The sequence below is a fragment of the Apodemus sylvaticus genome, chromosome 13 (genome assembly GCF_947179515.1).
Source record: "Apodemus sylvaticus chromosome 13, mApoSyl1.1, whole genome shotgun sequence".
NCBI classification, from domain to species: domain Eukaryota; kingdom Metazoa; phylum Chordata; class Mammalia; order Rodentia; family Muridae; genus Apodemus; species Apodemus sylvaticus.
Window position 1 is genome coordinate 45,359,929 of NC_067484.1, and position 19,778 is coordinate 45,379,706.

The 19,778-nt window shown below is 41.7% G+C and overlaps 1 protein-coding gene and 1 pseudogene across 2 annotated transcripts; one reads left to right on the forward strand and one right to left on the reverse strand.

The window, feature by feature from the left end:
* Nucleotides 1-419: 419 nt before the first annotated feature.
* Nucleotides 420-4,906, reverse strand: LOC127663639 (40S ribosomal protein S3a-like; annotated as a pseudogene).
* Lox (lysyl oxidase) lies at nucleotides 4,504-18,351 on the forward strand. Of its 2 annotated transcripts, XM_052155359.1 has the most exons (8): nucleotides 4,504-4,554; nucleotides 4,790-5,643; nucleotides 5,978-6,086; nucleotides 7,358-7,495; nucleotides 9,276-9,432; nucleotides 12,789-12,884; nucleotides 13,231-13,346; nucleotides 15,201-18,351. In XM_052155359.1, exons 2-8 carry the CDS (start codon nucleotides 5,028-5,030, stop codon nucleotides 15,205-15,207), a joined length of 1,239 nt encoding a protein of 412 aa, XP_052011319.1. In that variant the 5' UTR covers nucleotides 4,504-4,554; nucleotides 4,790-5,027; the 3' UTR covers nucleotides 15,208-18,351. The 2 variants fall into 2 exon arrangements, with proteins under 2 accessions (XP_052011319.1, XP_052011320.1); XM_052155360.1 differs by lacking the exons at nucleotides 4,504-4,554; nucleotides 15,201-18,351 and having other exon boundaries at nucleotides 4,687-5,643; nucleotides 13,231-13,350.
* The last annotated feature ends 1,427 nt before the right edge of the window (nucleotides 18,352-19,778 follow it).

Below are 19,778 nucleotides of genomic sequence, written 5' to 3' on the forward strand. Positions count from 1 at the left end.
ATAAGGCAGAAGAGAGAGTCAGATTCCCTGGAGTTGATATTGCAGGTACTTATGAGCAGCCTGGTTGGTGCAGGAAAACTAATTTGGATTCTCTAGAGGAATAGGATGTATGCTAAACCTCTGAGCCATGTCTTCACCCCCCAAACCAAAGAGACAGAGACAGAGAGAGAGAGAGAGAGAAAGAGAGAGAGAGAGATGTGCTCACACTGTTTCCTTGTTTACAGAGTTATTGTTCTGTTTCTGATAATTCAGAGGTCCTGCTCTGCAGTTTTAACTTTCTGAATTAATTCCACATCCCGTGATTATAAAGTTATCTAGCAAATTCTGGAGACACAACCTTTTACCTTTTCTTTCTTTTTCACAAATAGGACTTTATATTTGCCACTATTAAAAATCTGGATTTTAAGCGATTCTTGGACTCAGTTCACGCCCACACCCTGAGGAGAACCTTTCCCGGAGCCTTCAGCGTGCCTCTTCATGAGTTATCTCAACTCAGACTTGTGCTTCTTCAGCATTTTTACTTTTCTGATGAAGACATCATGGAGAAAGTAAATGGACTTGCAAATTTTCTCTGCCTTTCCCATTGCTTTCTATGACTGATTTATTCACCACTTCCTTCAAGTTATTTGTCTGCACTGTCTCAAGTCATGATCTCCATCATCTTCTTCCGGGTCTGAAGGACCTGCTGGTGCTGCACACAGGACATCATTTTAGTGGAACCAAGCCAGAGTGGATGGAGGGAAGCACCATCGGTTGTTGTGACATCACCGCAAGCTTGAATCATGGTCCAGTCAGCTGCTTTTTTGACTATGGAACAAAATTTATCTTGGGTATGATCCACACCATGGAAGTTAGCCAGACAGTTTTTTGCCTCGGTAACTAGCTTGAATTTTCTAAATGCAACTTTGTTATTTTGTAGATCAGCAAGGCTTACCACAAAAAGTGACCCTTGAGGCCACCAGATGCAGCTTTGGTTCCTTCAGTCTATGTGCCTAGTGTTTCTCCAATGTGTCTGACATTAGACATCATCAGAGAGTGTGTGTGTTTGTGTGTGTGTGTGTGTTTGATTTTTTGAGACAGGGTTTCTCTGTATAGCCCTAGCTGTCCTGGAACTCACTCTGTAGACCAGGCTAGCCTTGAACTCAGAGATCTGCCTGTCTCTGCCTTCCTAGTGCTGGGATTAAAAGCGTGAGCCACCACCGCCCGGCCAGAGCTTTCATCATACCAGTCTTTCTTAGAAAATGGATCAAGCACTCTCTTAGCTCCCTTCTATCTGCCTTTCACCGGGCATGGGCATGTGTTCTTGCGACCACCATGGTGCTGCTCAGAAAGCCAGTGTGGAAAGTACAGGCAACTCTCAAAAGAACTTAGGGGAAGCAAGGCAGGACTAACTTTTATTTCTTAGTGGAAAATAGAACCTTGCTTTAAAAAAAAAAAAGAATTTGGATAATTCCCTCTTTGATGGTATATAAAAGATAATCGATCTGCCTGCAGAAAGCTAGTCTCAAATTGGCCTCAGCTGTGCACCTCACTAAATTTAAAGAGCTGGGAGCATCTCGACACAGCTGCAGTTACTACCATCATTATAATCACTACTAGTATTATTTGTATTAACGTTGGTGCTGAGTGGGAAGAGACTGGTTGGTCTAATTCTGAAAAGAGAAGTTTGTCACTGAGAAAAGAACACAATGTGTCGCTACATGGTCTCACCCCAGGGTTGCAAACACTTTCTATTGTCCTCAATGTGGTGGCCACATGTTTCCTCTCTCTTCTCCCAGCTAGCTAAGTCTTAAGCAAGAGAATTTGGAGGAAATGAAAGAGGCACAAGATGAACTATTTTCTCTTCTCTTATGGCCTTTAGAGCATGTGCCAGTGAGCGGAAGTTGTGTGTATATGTGAGCATGTGTGTGTTCAATAAAGAAAATAAACAAAACACATTGTTACTGTTCTGACTAGTTAGTTTTGTTTTCATGAAACAGTTTTAAATCCTTTGAAGCAAACTGGGAGAAAATGACCAGCCTCATCTACTATAAAGGATCATGTATACAACTCATTTGTATAGTACACTATCTTGTATAGTACACTATCTTGTAAAGTATAGATGTGTTCATGGGATACTGAGTGAATGTGCAATGGAATTTCACTGATGGTGAATAATTAAAAAGTAAAACTTGTTTTTTATAGGCTTCACCTTGTAGAGACACAAAACGTTAACCAATATTTTAAAGCCAAACTCAAGGAATTATCTATTCAATATTAATGAAATCTTGCAGTGAATGAATTGAAAATAGAATAGGTTGGGTATTCAAGAAAATCAAAGATTTTTGAAACTTGGAAAAATACTTTGAAGATGATTTGCGTTAATTGTTAATTCTTACCAAGAACTGAGAACCAAAGAAAATAAAATACACATACAGAGAAGCAGTTCTCCCTCCCCACTTCCTGTTCCCCTCGCTCTCACTATTTTTCCTTCTCTCCCCAAGTACCAGAACTGGAAACAAAGGCAAGTTTACTGAGATTCAATACAAACTTTCTATCCTCCCCACCGGAGCGGCTTTGTTCTTGTGTTATATGTTGAGTTCCATAGCAGAGGTCTTCCCCCAGAAACCTGTGGTCAAGTAATAACCATCCCAGCCATTCCCTTCTGGAGATAAACTGCTCATGGGCAGATGTAGAGCCCTTTTCAGATGGGAGATAATTATAATCAGTCTCTTCCTGTTTCTCCTTATAATTTCTTTTGTCTATCCAAATTATATACATCTGTTTTCTTCTTCTTCCTCCTCCTCCTCCTCCTCCTCCTTCTCCTCCTCCTCCTCCTTCTGTAAAAATAACTCTAGCTCCCTTACCATGCATGCCTGGAGAAATCCAGGCGTGACTGTAAGCTTTGTAGATATTCAATAGAATGTCAACTAGTGTCACTTTAGACATAGCTTTGTTCAGAAAAGAATTCACTGTGGACTTGCATGAGGGAATTTGTTCTTAAAACTTATCTTCATCATATAAGCAATAGATTTGACACATGTGAGCAAAATTCTGTGTCAAGGAAGGCATGTGGTTATATGCAGGCTCCATCTAACTTGACTCCAAAAGCCAGGCTCCTTACCCTGGAATCTCATCACATGATTTAACTAGCTGAGAAAGCAGCCCCACCCTCTATGTCAAACAGGATTCTTCTGTGGCAGAAGGCAGAAACTGACAATATGAATCCACAAAAGAATGCACTAGAAAGCCTGAAGGAAAATCTAAAGACCCAAGACTTGTCATTATTTCTAGCAGTGGGAGGAGGAATATTTTTTGGCCATGGGACCACCTTAACATTCAGATTCTAGGAAGATAGTTGGTCTCATGACCAGTTGTTGAAGTGAAGAAATCACACAAGAGCCTTGCCAGTCCAACCACACTACTAGGGTTTGGAGATTCCAGGTAGAATTAAACACACACACACACACACACACACACACACACACACAATAAAAGGGGAAAGGATAGGAAGCAGTCAAACCAGCAGATGCCACCACCCCACCTCCTGTGGTGATCAGCTATGGAAAGACAGAGGCTAAGAGGTGAGTATTAAGTGTGTCTAGACCACAGCTCAATGATGGATCCAATAAAATGGATACTAAAATCTGGCATTGCCTACTAGTTTAAGTCAGAGCACTTAGCAGCATTTGCTTCTTTGAATTAGGTCCAGAACTTCCCAGACCCTGAGCAGAAAGGATGTGAACAGCTGCTCTATTAAGCATCTCTCTCCTGTTGCAGATCACCCTCCTACTCAGGCTCCTGGTCACACCCGCTGCCTTCTTTGTACTAAACTCTGAACTCTAAGGCTTTTTCTCTTGCAACATCTTTGTTTAGATTGGAAGATGTATTAAAAGCTGCTGAATGCTTTATTGAATTTCAATATTTAACACCGGTAATTTGATTTTAAAACGTGAAGTCAGACCTCCTTATTAGACACAAGAGGAGGCAAGAAGTCAGATTAAAAGATCTCCTTGAAGGGGCCTCTGAGCACTGCCCTGCACTTCTGGCCCTCTGGTGCACAGTAGGGATGAAAGAATTCTTGTCACTTAAAGTGCAAATTGGGCTGGTCCTTTTAAAACAAAAAAGGGAGTCGGGTTTATTCACTTTTTCAACGTAGCAAGCTTTGTTCCCTATAAATTTTCACATTGGTTATTAAAATATTCACTGTAGGAAACAGATTTGTAACCCATTTCTCATATTACCTACAGCCAGAAAAACAAAATTTGATATCCTGGGGTTTATTCGCTGAGGGCGCTTCCCATAAAAGTGGGGTGAGTGTGTATTGGGAAATTTGTCTGGTTAACTCCTTTATGGATCAGCGTTAGTCACAACCTCCCCCATCCCAAAGCACACATTTTGGCCCCCATCGCTTTCCCCACCTCCTGCTTCCCGCCTCTCCAGGGCTGGTGACCTAATAGCATTTTTCTTCATGCATATTTTGGCTTGGGCCCATGGCCTGGCTGCCTTCGTCTGTCTGAGTCTTTTGAAATTCCTGCATGTTCGGCCCAGATTAAGTCGAGTGTGTCTCAGGATGTGTGTTCCGTTTTGTTCTTTGCCCTAACTCTCCCTGTGCAACGTGTCTGGGGAGGAGGGGAGGGGGCGGGGAGGAGAGGGGAGGGGGAGGGAGGAGCAGCGTGGAGGAGCTGTCCGCCTTGCACGTTTCCAATCGCATTACGTGAACAAATAGCGGAGGGGCAGCGGGGCCAGAACGGCTTGTGTAACTGCAAACTTGTCAGAAAGTTTAAAATCTCTCCTCTTTCTATTCCAGACACTGTGTGCTCTCCCGGACCTTCCAGGAGAGAGGAGGACGGTGCCACGTCCGACGGCCGCCTGGGCTGGGGGCAGGGTCTGCCGTTCGCCCTTGGCACGACTCCCTGCGACCCATCCCCGCGCCTCGCCCTCCTCCTCCCTGCTCGAAGAGGTCTCCCTCCTTCGCGGGATCTGAGTCCCGTCTTCATTTTTCTCCAAGCCACGTCCTCCCCAAGAAGGGACGAGCCGGGAGCACCATGCGTTTCGCCTGGACCGTGCTCCTTCTGGGGCCACTGCAGCTCTGTCCCCTTCTCCGCTGTGCCCCGCAGGCCCCGCGCGAGCCACCGGCCGCCCCGGGTGCCTGGCGCCAGACGATCCAATGGGAGAACAACGGGCAGGTGTTCAGTCTGCTGAGCCTCGGGGCGCAGTACCAGCCTCAGCGACGCCGCGACCCCAGCGCCGCTGCCCCGAGGCCCGACGGCGACACCGCCTCGCAGCCACGCACGCCCATTCTGCTGCTGCGCGACAACCGCACCTCGCATTCTGCCCGTGCGAGGACGCCAAGCCCGTCTGGGGTCGCCGCGGCTCGGCCCCGGCCCGCCGCCCGCCACTGGTTCCAAGCTGGTTTCTCGCCGTCGGGGGCTCGCGATGGAGCCTCACGGCGTGCGACGAACCGGACTGAGTCGCCACAACCTCCGCAGCTCAGTAATCTGAGGCCACCCAGCCACGTAGATCGCATGGTGGGCGACGACCCCTACAATCCCTACAAGTACTCCGACGACAACCCCTATTATAACTACTATGACACGTACGAGAGGCCCCGGCCCGGGAGCAGGTACCGACCTGGATATGGCACCGGTTACTTCCAGTACGGTAAGCACCCCTAGGGTAAGCACCCCTAGGTCCACGGTAGGTTCCCGCCACCCTGGCTGCAGGTCAGTGCTGTCTAGACGTGGCGGTCTGGGCGCGGCGGCGGGATCCGGTCCCGCAGACTCAACAACGCCCCCCCTCCCCAAACCTGTCCCGCCAGCTCTGGAATCTGATGGAAACCGCGATCCTGGTCCTAGTAGCTTCCTTTTCCCTTTCCTTCCTAGCCTGGACTTTTCCTGTTCTTCCACACACTCAGCCCCCACCCTTCAGACTTGGTGGGCGAAAGGTGACAAACAGGGTTCGGGAGTCAGGGGTCATCAGCTTGCCTTATCTTTAGGTCTCCCGGACCTGGTGCCGGACCCCTACTACATCCAGGCTTCCACGTACGTACAGAAGATGTCTATGTACAACCTGAGATGCGCTGCGGAAGAAAACTGCCTGGCCAGGTATGGATTTCCACAGCCCGCTTTCAGAGTTTGATCCTAGGGTCACTCTGGTGCTTAGTTTTGACTGCTTTTCAGCGCAGACAAGGGCTAGGAAGTGGGACAAGGGCTGGGAAGTGGGACGTGACCTTCTGGGCATGCTGACTTGGAGAGGGAGTTAATTTGGAATGCTTTTATGGGTACCGCCTCAGTGAGAGTCGCATATCGGGGGAGGGGGAAGAAAACCCTTCCTTATTCTGGTGACTAGGTCTCAGGTTCTTTCCCAAGATGCCTATTAGGCATTAACGCCAATTTCCTCCAATAACTTCATATAAAACAGGAGTTCAACAACCAACAATACGGTGTGAAGCGGGGCGGGGGATGAAGGAAGCACTTATTATTCTTTAATGGTCTAGGGGTGTGTGTATTCGTCACGTTGTCCTCCCCCGCCCCACCACACACACTCCGCCATTGGTAAAGAGCACATTCCACATTTCTTTCAGGCCGTGATTAACTGGGTTGTTTTGGTATAAGACCACAGGCAAGAGTTTTGTTTTCCGTCAGTCCTAAAATAAAACAGCTATTCTGGTCTTGGAATTCTTTGATTCTGCAGCTGGCCACCAGTAGAGGGAGCACAAGATGCTTGCGTGGTTCTGGTAGTCCGCTAAGGAAAATGGGTCACTAACATATTCTAACACAGATAGACCTATAAAAAAATATAGTAGCGTTCCAGGGATGTTGATATGAACGTTTATTCCATGTTGGCTTTTTACAACAGTCGGGCTCAGGGAAGAAATTCAAACTCATTTGAGTTTCTTATGGCATGGCCCACACCACCGAGTGCCGAAAGATATTAATGAAGCACCCTCAGTTTGGTAGTTGACGAGTATAAAATTAGAGTATTTCTCCACTTTATATCTTAAATATATAGTTATTAATAGATACCTATGGATCTTTTGGCGTGGGATCATTACTATAACAATCTTCTAGCTTTTATTTAGATGCAGAGTCTCTTCTCTATAACCTTTTGACTGTAAATCTTAATCTTAGTCTCTCTGGGCTTTTACTGTTATTGTTTTACTGTTATTGTTCATTTGCTCCTTCGCCCACTCGCCACATAGTCGCTGTTTCTCCTCCAGGACTGGACAGAAGCTCGTGATCCCTTGAGTTGAGAGGCTGGTCTGGGAAGGTGCGGGGCGGGGTGTGCCAGGATCATGTGATGGCGAGCTGTTCTTTCTATTTTTTTTTCTCCATCTGTGTTCAGTGGATCTAATGTTTCTTTTCTAAACTCACAGTTCAGCATATAGGGCGGATGTCAGAGACTATGACCACAGGGTACTGCTACGATTTCCTCAAAGAGTGAAAAACCAAGGGACATCTGACTTCTTACCAAGCCGCCCTCGGTATTCCTGGGAGTGGCACAGCTGCCACCAGTAAGTAGATGGGGCGCTCTTAAATGTTTCAGATGACTATGCATACGTCTCACCTAATGCTAGAGATTTGATCTTATTTATATGTAGAACTTTTCCTGTGCAGTGTGATGTCATCCCAGGATGTTAAACCCTAAGATAGTCCCTTTGCCATTAAACCCCATTATCTTTTCAATAGGAAACCGTAAGTTAGGCTCATTAAAACTATCTAAAGGGCAGAGAATGGCTGCCAATAGAATTTATTCTTATGTTCAAGCGTCTGCTGTGGGCAAGATCATCTGCAGTTGGTTAGCCTTAAAAGGCAGTTAATAAGAGCATGGCATCTTTTACCTAAAGGATTTAGAGACCATTCTCAATGATAGACAGACTTCTGAACCCAATTCACTTCTATCTTTTGAAAGGCCCATGTCAGCCCCAGAGTGGTTGCCCTGTGCTTTCTAAATGTAACGGTTTTAATTTTTAAATTGCATGTGGTTATGCCATCACTTGCCTAGGTAATGTGCTCAAGTAGTCAATGCCAGGAAATCTTGATGTGTGGTCTCCCACTTACAGAAATGCAAACTGTTCTCTTTGTAGCTCCACCCCCCCCCCACACACACACACTAGAAGAGGAAGAGCTCAGAGCCTTCTATTTAAGGAATAGAGAAAAGTGGACTTTAGCCACATGATTTACCTATTAAAATAGAAATATTTTATTTTGAAATAAAAGTTTGTGTTACTTAAATAATAGTGATAGAAGGTCATGCTGTTGCTTCTCCCTCTCGTTTCCAAAGAGATTTTATGAATGTTGCAACTCTAGTTTTTAGAATCTCATAGCAACCCCTCCAGAGTATAGTTCTTGTTTAAAATCATCAGTACATCACCAATAACAGCGGTGGCAGCCAGATAAATACATTAGAAGTTGCACAGGTTACAAGCACAGATACGCAATTGTCTATATTTAATGTTCAAACACAAAACCTGTATAAGAAAATAGATGCCACTGTGACTGTACCACGTGGTAAAGTTAAAACATTGCAATGTTCTTTTAAAAGTGTGTGGCATAAATATCTCTTTAAGAAGATAAACTTGGGAGCCAGGCATGGTGGTACATGCCTTTAGTTCCAGCACTCGGGTGGCAGAGGCAGGCAGAACTCTGAGTTCAAGAGTCTACAGAGTAAGTTGCAGGACAGTCAGAGCTCCAAATTTCAAGAGGGTGTGGGGTATGTGTGTGTGTGTGTGTGTGTGTGTATGTGTGTGTGTGTGTGTATGTGTATGTATATATATGTGTGTGTATGTGTATGTATACACATATACATATACACATATGTATATACACATATACATATATACACACAAAACACACACACACACATATATATATATATTAGGGGTGGACACAGTTTCAAGAGGAAATATATAAAAATTCATATACATTATATATGTATATACATTTGGGCTGGAAAGATGGCCCTACCAGAGCACTTGGAGAGGACCCAGGTTCGACTCCTTGTACCCACATGATAGTTCACAAATCTTCAGTTCCAAAGGATTAGAATCCCTCTTCTGACTTGTTCTGGTACCAGGCATGAAAATGGTGCACATACAACTTGTAGGCAAGACATTCACACACATGAAATACATACATCTAAAATATAAATAAATAGAAAAGAAGATAGATTTATCCTGTTTTAATGTGTGAGCACAGCACCATTTGATTTGTGAGACAAGGAAGTTATTTAGCGTCCTCGTCGCTTTCTCTTCGGGCCACTGACTACTGTGTCTTTGTTGTGCGGGACATTAGACATTACCACAGCATGGATGAATTCAGCCACTACGACCTGCTGGATGCCAACACACAGAGGAGAGTGGCTGAAGGCCACAAAGCAAGCTTCTGTCTGGAGGACACATCCTGTGACTATGGGTACCACAGGCGCTTTGCGTGCACTGCGCACACACAGGTAGGCTGGAACCCTGATAACAGGAGCCTACAGATATCCAGGGAGAGTGACAACTTTACTGTTTTCTTTCCTCCTCCTCCCCCTCCTCCTCCTCCCCCCTCCTCCTCCTCCCCCTCCTCCTCCTCCCCCTCCTCCTCCTCCTCCCCCTCCTCCTCCTCCTTCCCCCCCTCCTCCTCCCCTTCCCCCTCCTCCTCCTCCTCCTCCTCTTCTTCTTCTTCTTCTTCTTCTTCTTCTTCTTCTTCTCTCTCTCTCTCTCTCTCTCTCTCTCTCTCTCTCTCTCTCTCTCTAATATTTTGTTTCATTTTAAGGTTACCTTATCAACATGGAAAGTGACTGGGAAAAGGCAGGTGGCTGGGTGGTGCAGATTGCTTTTAAAGTGTTTGCAGCTGTCCATGTAACCCCTGCTGGAGATCCCAGGAGGTCACTGTGGATCCTTGCTACATAACCCAATGAAAAGTCGTTAGCTTTCCAAATATACATGAAGACTTACAACATCTGCCTTCATCCTGTGTTCTTCCATTGGCTATAACCATTGGCAACATGCATCTGTTTTCTCACCTGCAAAACCATTTTGTTTTCCATTTTCATGTTTAATATCGAATTGTGCGTAGAGTTAGAACAAAGAGCCGAAGCTGGTTTCTTAAAAAATACTTTAAATGGCATCACTTTTAATAATGCAAAAAAGAGCAGAAAGATACATTTCTTACTCCACGCATGTGTATTTAAACCTCCCGTGTAATTAATGTCAGATGTCCTTTGGATGGATTTGTTTTTAATAGTGCTGAGTTAAGCGCTATTGTATGTCTTAGAATTGGAAAATGTGTGTCAGTTAAAAACTATGTCAGTATTTCCATCCAAAGCCCTAATTTGCAAAAGGACATTATAATTTTACTCCAGCCCAGCTCTTGGCAAGTAGTTCCTGAATGTACATTAGCCAGGTCACAAAGACATCAGCGGTCGTCGCCTTGGGAAGCAGATTCCAGGACTGTGGCCGGAAGCTTTTTGGTGACCTACATGTGGTGACCATACTTCTTTCCCCTGGGCTTAGCTCATCAAAGTGGTTAGAAAAGGAAACAGTTATATTTAACATAGGTGGTGAGGGGCAGGACATATGCTTTAAGTGACAGATGTGACACACCCACATATTAAGCATGGACCCATGCAGAGGTTGCTTTCTCGTTCGGTGATCACCCTGAGAGGGCCTGGAGCGTGTATTCCCACTATTCTCAAAATGGCACACGTTGATCCTCTCTCTTTAAGTTAGAGCACTTGCACGGGGGAGTTGTATGCCTCAGAGGCAGAGGCATCCCTGTTCACTCGTGTAATCTCACTTTTTAATTTAATGTGGTAGCCTTCTTGTTTATCCTTCTCTGTGCATGCCTTAAAAATTCTTCACTACGTCTTGCATTGTATGTGATTTATGTATATGTTTTCTAATAGTCTTTCGAATAGACTTCATTTATAGAAAAAAAACATTCATATAGGTCCCTAATATTGACTTTTAATCGTTTTGCTATACTGGAGCAACTTCCTTAAATGTATATAAACACCTAACTAGGTATAACTTAAGCATATACTATATATGTAACCATGTGTTCTAAGATCACAAATTTACATAAAAAATTTAATGCACAATTTAAAAATAGTTACATCACACTCAATGACCAAATGTTGGAGACAGGTATTTTTTGCTGAAACCAAACAACACATTTAGATAATCTGGAATAAAGTTATATTTTAAATTTATTTTCACATTTGACTTAGAATACATGAAATGTCTACTTGCTTAATGGCAACTTCGGACATTTGTTTGTTAGTTCAAATAAGCAAAGCTCAAAACTAGCATGTTCTGCCAGCTGGCGAATCATAAGGTAACACACACACACACACACACACACACACACACACTAGTACTTTTAAGATTCTGTGACCTAGGATGCTGTCACTGTCAAGGACCTAACTTGTCATCTTGCAATTGGGACTATAGGTATAGGCCACAACACCATTTTCCAAACATTTTAATTGCCAGTGGCATTACTTATACCTGTCTTCGATGGATATCTAATCCAGGGCACAATGTAGAGTCCTATGTGAAATAGCAGTAATGGTTGTGACAGCAGCGGGTACTACTTACTGAGCGGCTGAGGTGACACAATCAGAGAAGGATGTGGTGGAACCTTAAAGTTCTTACTTTTGTATTTCTGGTTCAACACATAAAATGAGACCCGAGCAGGCTGAAGATCCAGGCGATTATGACTCTTGCTCCTGTGTTTTGAGTGATGTTGATTCGGCCTGTCTATGCTGTCCTGTACTATGGACAGCAAAATTTCTCACTCTTCCCAAATCCAGCTGCAGCCAACCCCACATCACTAAAGCACATCGAGATGTTGTTGCTATCTTTGTTGACCAAGATGACCTTAAGCACCAAAGCAAACTCAAGTGACAGTTTTAAATGACACTGCTGAGTTCAAATGATTGTCACATACACTTCTTAATCAGGTTTGGATTATCAGAATGGAAATGCAATTGTTCAAAGTTCTCATGTGGAAATAAGAAGATACCCTTTGCCCCAACAGAAGAAAATTTCTGCAGCATCCTGATAGCTAGCAGCATATTTTCTTGGAATTTTTCTCCTGGTGTCCTTGTGAGTTGCCTCTTGACTTGCTGGAGGGAATGTCTTAGCAAGTGGACTGATGTGGCTGGCTTTGACCGGTTTGGGCATATATCTCTATCCTTCTGACTCAACAAAGATCTCACTGATTATTTGAGAGAGGAAATGTGATAGTTGAGAAAAGGTACCCTGGACCTTGTTTATATAATCTTGAAACAAGCTCAGACGCTGCTCAGCTGTTTGCCCCGAACCAGTTATTTGATCTTAGCATGCCTTAGCTAATTCAAGGATGCAGTTAGACTGTACCTCCCCTAAGGGGTTTATATAATATGATTTTAATTTAAAGTAGAGAAAGATGGTTGCTACAGAGCTACGCAAGATAAAATACCATGGACATCCAGAACATAGGAAGGTCATTCATTTCAGGGAATCTCACTGATAGGACACTGCAATTGAATTACTATGAGACCTTACTTCCTGCTGTGCTTGCTTCTTTTGAATTGTGCTGGAGGCCTATTTTGTGGCTTAGGACTCTTTTCCACTGGTGACTTTAGAAATAGGGTGCATTACTTCATGTTCCAACCTTGCAGCTTTTGAAGAACTAGATATTATAAGACTGGCTAAGGTGTGTTATGGTTTTTGTATCCAGTTCTTGTTTCATTCAAGGTTTCATTTATAGATAATATCCACATAGGCAGTCTGGCCACACCCTATACTTTAATTTTAAAATGTTTTCTGATTTCAGGGATTGAGTCCTGGATGTTATGATACCTATGCTGCAGACATAGACTGCCAGTGGATTGATATTACAGATGTACAACCTGGAAACTACATTCTAAAGGTAGGGGCTTTGAATACATGTAAATTACCATTATGATTCAATACACTCCCTTTTATGGATTCAAATATTAAATAACCATGTGCTTGAAAGTACTTAACCACCTTTCAGAACATTTTATAAGCAATCCACATTATAATTTTTAAAAAGAACTTAGTGAAATTTACACAACTTCCTTTTGTAATACATCCAGTATGTTTAACTACCTTCTTAACTTAAAACTCTTTTTCTTGCTTGATGTAGCTGAGTCCCTTGTTAGTAATTTCACTGAAGCTTTATAGAAATAGGAAGGAATGACAGTATACATTAAGAATAAAATCTTTCACCCCGTGCTATTTTTCTTGTTCAGGTCAGTGTTAATCCCAGCTACCTGGTGCCTGAATCAGACTACAGTAACAATGTTGTACGCTGTGATATTCGCTACACAGGACATCATGCCTACGCCTCCGGCTGCACAATTTCTCCGTGAGTATTATTTGACAAGACAAGAGATTTTTTTTTTAAGGAGACTCATACTTGATTTTAACAAGTAGTATTGATCAGACAGAAATATAAAGTTAGCCAAAGTTAATTATTCTTAATAAAATAAATATCCTACTTAATCTACGAGTGAGAAATAAGAAATGCTCAGAAGAGGAAAACCCCTCACCTGGAGGGCAATCATCCTTGCCTCTTACTCTGACTTTCACCTCCAAGTTCAGAAGAAAGAGAGATTTCCACGAGAAGTTGCCGGGCAGTGGTGGCACAGCCAGGGCTATACATAGAAACCCTGTCTCAAAAAAAAACAAATCCAAAAAAAAAAAAAAAAAACCCAACAAAAAACATAACAAAACAAAACAAAAGAACAGCTTGTGAGTTCAGCCTTAAGATCTCTTAAGAACAAAAGCAGAGACAGGAAAGAGCATGCATGTAGGGGTCAGAGCAGTGGGCAACTGCAGGGTAGGAGTGAATTGTAGGCAGTGTTTGCAAAGGCCACTTGCAGCTGGGTTTGTCAGCTGTGCTCCAGTCAACAAGACAACTGAATTGCAAGTTAGGAATTTTAACTTTCTCTCCGGAGGCAAAGAAAAATCTGACATTTTTTGATGGTTGTTGTGCTTCTGAAGCTATGTGGACGGTCTGATGGTCACTGGTGTGTGACCTCATGCTGTGCCTTAGTCAGGGTTTCTATTCCTGCATAAACATCATGACCAAGAAGCAAGTTGGAGGGGAAAGGGTTTATTCAGCTTACACTTTCCATATTGCTGTTCATCACTAAAGGAAGTCAGGACTGGAACTCAAGCAGGTCAGGAAGCAGGAGCTGATGCAGAGGCCATGGAGGGATGTTTCTTACTGGCTTGCTTAGCTTACTTTCTTATAAAACCCAATACTACCAGCCCAGGGATGGCACCACCCACAGTAGGCCCTCCCACCCTTGATCACTAATTGAGAAAATGCCCCACAGCTGGATCTCTTGGAGGCATTTCCTCAAGGGAGGCTCCTTTTTTCTGTGATAACTCCAGCTTGTGTCAAGTTGACACAAAACCAGCCCCCTGCCTCCCAAACTCTAATGACATGTCACTGTTAGTTTAGTACTGGTTGTTTTTCATGCCAGTCAGATATTTGAAACCATTCTGGTAGGATGTAAAATCCACCCAATAATTTGGTGTGCTCCATTCATGGGCCTCTTCCCCTCAGTCTTCCCAGATGTCTAGGCCTTTCCAGTTCTGCAGTGCTGTGACTGAGCTTTCTCCTCACAGAACTTGTCATGTAGAATTTACCAGTTTAGGATTTGGACCCAAGCGGATTGTTGCTTGTATGATGACCAGTGATCAACATTTCAACATAACGATACCTACTCCGTGGTCTCTGTTCCTATCTCTGCCCATTAATGTGTCATTCTGTACCCAAAAAACATGCAGACAGAGAAGGGTAAATGCAAGATGGTGGGGGGGGGGGCATGACTGTGCTTCCTGGTGGACATATAGCTCTTGTTCCATAGAACGAGCTCACCTGTTTGGGTGCTGGATCCATAAGTCCTAGTTGACTTTTTCTCATTTCAATTTTGTTTTTATTCATTCATTCACTTACTTATTTGTATGTTTTGCCATTTAAGCATTCAGACTGTGAACATCAGGCATGTTCTTCATATTATTGACATATTCCTTCCCTCTGATCACTATTAAATCATGTTCTAATGGTAATTTTACAAGGTGAGAGTTGCTGAGGCAGGTGGAAATTGCTACATCAAGTTCTGAAAACGCTGACTAAAATGTTATTGGTTGTGCACACTCATGATATCATTCTGCTAATAACCTGTCTCATTGTGTTTTCTTAACCTAGGTATTAGAAAGAAGTCCACTTCTCAATGGATAAAGCAGTACCTGGTGTTTGGACATATGAAAACCATAGATTAGCTTAAGTAGGAAGGACTTAACATATTTTAAAAGACAAACAGAAAACAACAGAGGTTTAGTTTGGATTCTTTCACAACAATTCACATAACTGGATCTTGAGTGTTTAAATCAGCATTATTTGGAGAATTTTAAATACTTACTCATGTTGTTTTATGAATTAACAGTGTTTCAATTCTATGGGTACATAGTAGGCTCTTTCAAAGAACTCTGAATTTCTTACCTTCTTTTGAAATTATAGTGCAAAGAAGAAACTGATATTTTAATGAGTGAGCCACACACAATTTGAATTGGTTGTTTTCTAAAGTGCTGAAACCAGTTAAACAATGATGATGAGCTTATATTTGCCTCAACTTAGATTGAATTTTTAAAATGTGTTTCTATTGTGTAAACAGAAATGGATACACTTGGTGCTGAGGAAGGGTCAAACAACTAACTATTGTTGTCATGAAGTATAGTTCTACAGCAGAGAGATGGCGATATATGTATTCAGATAGTTAGATCCCTATATAAAATTATGTTTACATTTTAGAGTTACTAGTTAAGTCTCTTTCTGTTAACTGCTTAATTCCACTCTGACGTGAGTCAACTTGTTTTGGAATGAATTAGGTAATTCCAAATTCCTGTTTGATACTTGCTGCTCTGTGCCCCCACGCTGCTTAGTTTTTCTGTGGGCAGAAATGTCTAATGTGACAATCTTCACATCACCATTGTGAGGATTCACAGCATAGGGAAATCATTCCGATGACAGGTGTGATCAATGGAGAGCTATTATGGCCTGCAGCATATTTTACTGTTAGCCAGAATTAAGTCACTGCTGGCACAGCAATTATACAATGAGTCTCTAACATCACAACCATCTTTCAAATACTGGAAAACCTTTTTAGATTTTTTTCAACTCTACTACACTTCTGAAATGTTCAGCTATTAAGCGAAATGTTGGAGAGAAATATATATATAGGTCATCCATAATAGATGACCTACTGAGTGCAATGCAGGGCCATCATCCTAGACTCTTCAGGAATTAGGTGTACACGTTTTTGTGTATTTACAAAATACAGCCCAAATTATCAAAGCACATAGCATTGTATACTTGAGAGGTTGGCAAACAAGAGGGAAGCAGGTCCTTTCTGCAAACACAAGGATCGCGCACCACAACGAGACCGCTGTGACCTTGCTTAAAACTGTGAAACTGTGTGCAGCAGTGAGATTTGGAGTCTCTTAAATTCAGAAGGTGCAGAAAGAAGTCATGTTAGACTTTTGAGCTCCTGGTGCTTATGCCAAAATCTTCTTTCATTGGCCAGCATTAAAATCTCAAGTAAGGTATCTCCTGTGCTAGGACGTGTCAGGTAGACCTTTCTAAGTGAGCTGGAATCCTGTCTTATGTGTCGTAGACTTGTAAGAGCAACAGTTACTAAGCATCATGCTGTGTACTCAATGCTGCAGAGCAAGTGGGAGGGGGCAGGGAGGGGCATTCGCCAGGGGCAGATAGTGCGGTACACTTAATTCTCCTCCGCCTGAAAGCACACTTACCCCTAAGCGAAATCAGATAGAACTTTGACTGAGCTGGCATCTGATTAATAGGATTGCTTCTTTGATGTACCCCTTTTGCCCTAGCTAGCGTTTCCGTTTTAATACTGTAGAGCGATCCTTTCAAATTATAATCATGTTGATAGAGATATTTTAATATACGTGCTTTTAAAAACAAAACAAAAACTACTGTCAGTATGAATACTGAGCCAGACTGGCATACGTAGATTTAACATCTTGTCTTACTAAGATTCTTAACTCTATAAAAATAATTTGGCTTTTAGGTATATAGGATAATCATTTCAATGAGACCAATATCTCTTTACTCAACATTATGTTGGGACAGAATAAGCCAAGCACTTACCTGCTACACATCGGAAAGTAAAACAACTGTCCCCAACCTTAGTAAGTATAAAACTTAGGCTCATCTTATTCATTTTTAACTGCTAAAAGTATGCCAATAGAATTTAAAACCTAAGCACTACTATTTGTCATGACCATATTTTGTTTTCCAAAAATTAAGTTAAAAGTTATTAATTATATGCATGTATGTATTTCTAATGATTAAAATACCTTTCAAATCCATGGGATCTCTGCCTTTTAAATGTAATTTGGCCTTTTTGTTTGATTTTTTTTCCCATTTAAGTGGCTGTTTATTTGTAAACATTTCTTTCCTTTCCACGATTTAAAAACACTTCCAATTTTGACTTAATGTTTCCTAGTTTTACCCCTTGGGCATCTGTTCTCTGTTTAATTGGTGTAAAATAATGACAAAAAAAATACCAAATTAGCCTAACCAAACTCTAAATTCTTAAAAGTGCTAAGTGAGAATGACACTAAGATCATCAAAGATTGAAAAGAAGCTGGTCTTTACACTAACAAAGGCAGTGAAGAAATGGAAGACGGCATAGTTAAGTCTCCTCTTTGCCCTCTGAATAATATCATGACATGTAGACCACAGACTCCATCTTCAGTGGGACCATGGTATAGCTTTCCTAGTTCCAGAAATTTTTCTTTACCATTTATATAATAATTTAATTACAATTTCAATAGAATTATTCCTTAAGCACTCTTTGTAATTGTTGCTCTTTAAAATATTAAATGTCCACATGTGAGGACATCATTCCCTATATTCATTAAAATTTCCTCCCCATTGATCTTTAATCTTTAGCAGATGTTATGAAAATACTGAATTCTTAGTCAGGGGACTTTTTTTAGAAATAAATTTGCTAACAGTATATTAGGTAATAAAACTACCCACTGTATGTATGTTTCATTTTTTAATTCACACAGTCAATATTTTTTTTAAAACAAAAAAAAAATCAGTGGTTTAAATTTTATTCCCAGCTACCCAAAGTTCTAGCCAACTTTTGAACACATGTTTTGTTAGCCTTCAAGTTTAAATGGTGCTGAATTGTCTTAACTTGAATGTAAAAATGGATTAAGGCTTAGCTCATGGGACATAAACATTTAATATATGACTGCTTGCTTCATACTAAGGGACATGTCATTTGGTGTTAAATTGTCATAATAAAGTTCAGTTTCTCCCAGTTTGTTTTATCAGAATTGTGTTTTTGTAAACACACTTGTAACTTGTTCGGGGAGCTTTGACTTGAAATGTTCAGACACAGGCTTTCTAGTGCCTTCTCGCACCCTGTTTTATCATCTGCCGTAGCTGCACAATTACATAAAATATGCCTTGAGTAAATGATTTCAGCATTTTCGTTTGCTGTTACCTACAAAAAATACAGAAAAACAAACAAACAAACAAACAACCCTGAATTTCATTTTTGGTTACAACATTTTGTCCATGTATATGGCTGATATTCTTGTTTAAATGCCTTCTTTATAGTAAATTTTATTTTTGAAATTATAATATATCTACATAATTTCTCCTTTCCCTTTCTATCTTCCAATCTATCCCTCACCCTATCTTAAATTTATGGTCTTTTTTTCTTCAATTATTGTTAGTGTTATACACACACACACACTCCTAAATATATAAGTGCAACCCTCTCAGTCCATATGATGTTACCTATATGCATATAATCTCAGAGCTGACCACTTGGTGTTGGCTAAGCAGTTTGGTAGCTTTCCCCTGTGGACAACCATTTCTCTACTCTCTCCCCAGCAGCTCTTTCTCTAGGATTTGGACTCCACCAGCTTCCCCCTTCCATGTTTGCACATACATCAGTATCAACCTTGTTCAATTCTTGTTTTGGCAACCATGTTGATAAAGCTTAATAGGTGTGGCATCTCTAACGTTTTTAGGAGACACAATCTTAAAGAAAACTTCCTTTTCCTCTGGTTCTTACAGTCTTCCCAATCACTCTCCCACAATGATCCCTGATCCTTTGGTATTGTAGAAATTGTGTTGTAGATGTATCAGTTGGGACTGGGAACCACAGGATCTCTTGTTCTCTGCATTTGGTCAGTTGTGGTTTTCTATAATAGTCTTCATCTGATGCAAAGAGAAGTTTCCTCTTTTATGGGCAAGAACTATACTTAGCTATGGGTATAAGGATACATATTTGGCAGGTAGTTTAAAAAAATGTGGTGGTTTGGTAAAATGACAGATTTGATTCTTCAAGATCCATGACTTTATTAGCATCAAGTAGTTAGCTAGGTTTCCAGTACCAGAAGTGGTTTCCTTCTTGTTGTGTGGGAGCTGATGGTTACTGCCAAGTTATCTTAAGGTTAGTATGCTATGATGGTGCTTATAGTTCCTAGCCATGATAGCTGGGTAGTATGCCCACCCCTCCCTTGGAAGCTTGTGTGGTGCCTTCTGCTCCATAAAAACTAATTCTCAGAGAGGAAACTTCAGGTCAATTCTAAGTCTCTAGAGAGTTGGGGAAGCCACAGAAGGAAAGTTTGTAGATAGCAATAGTTGGCCTATGAGGTTTAAGAGTAGATGATGTCTCTATAACACTAAGCACAAGTTCAAGAAAGTAATGGTATATAAGAAGTAGTAACTCAT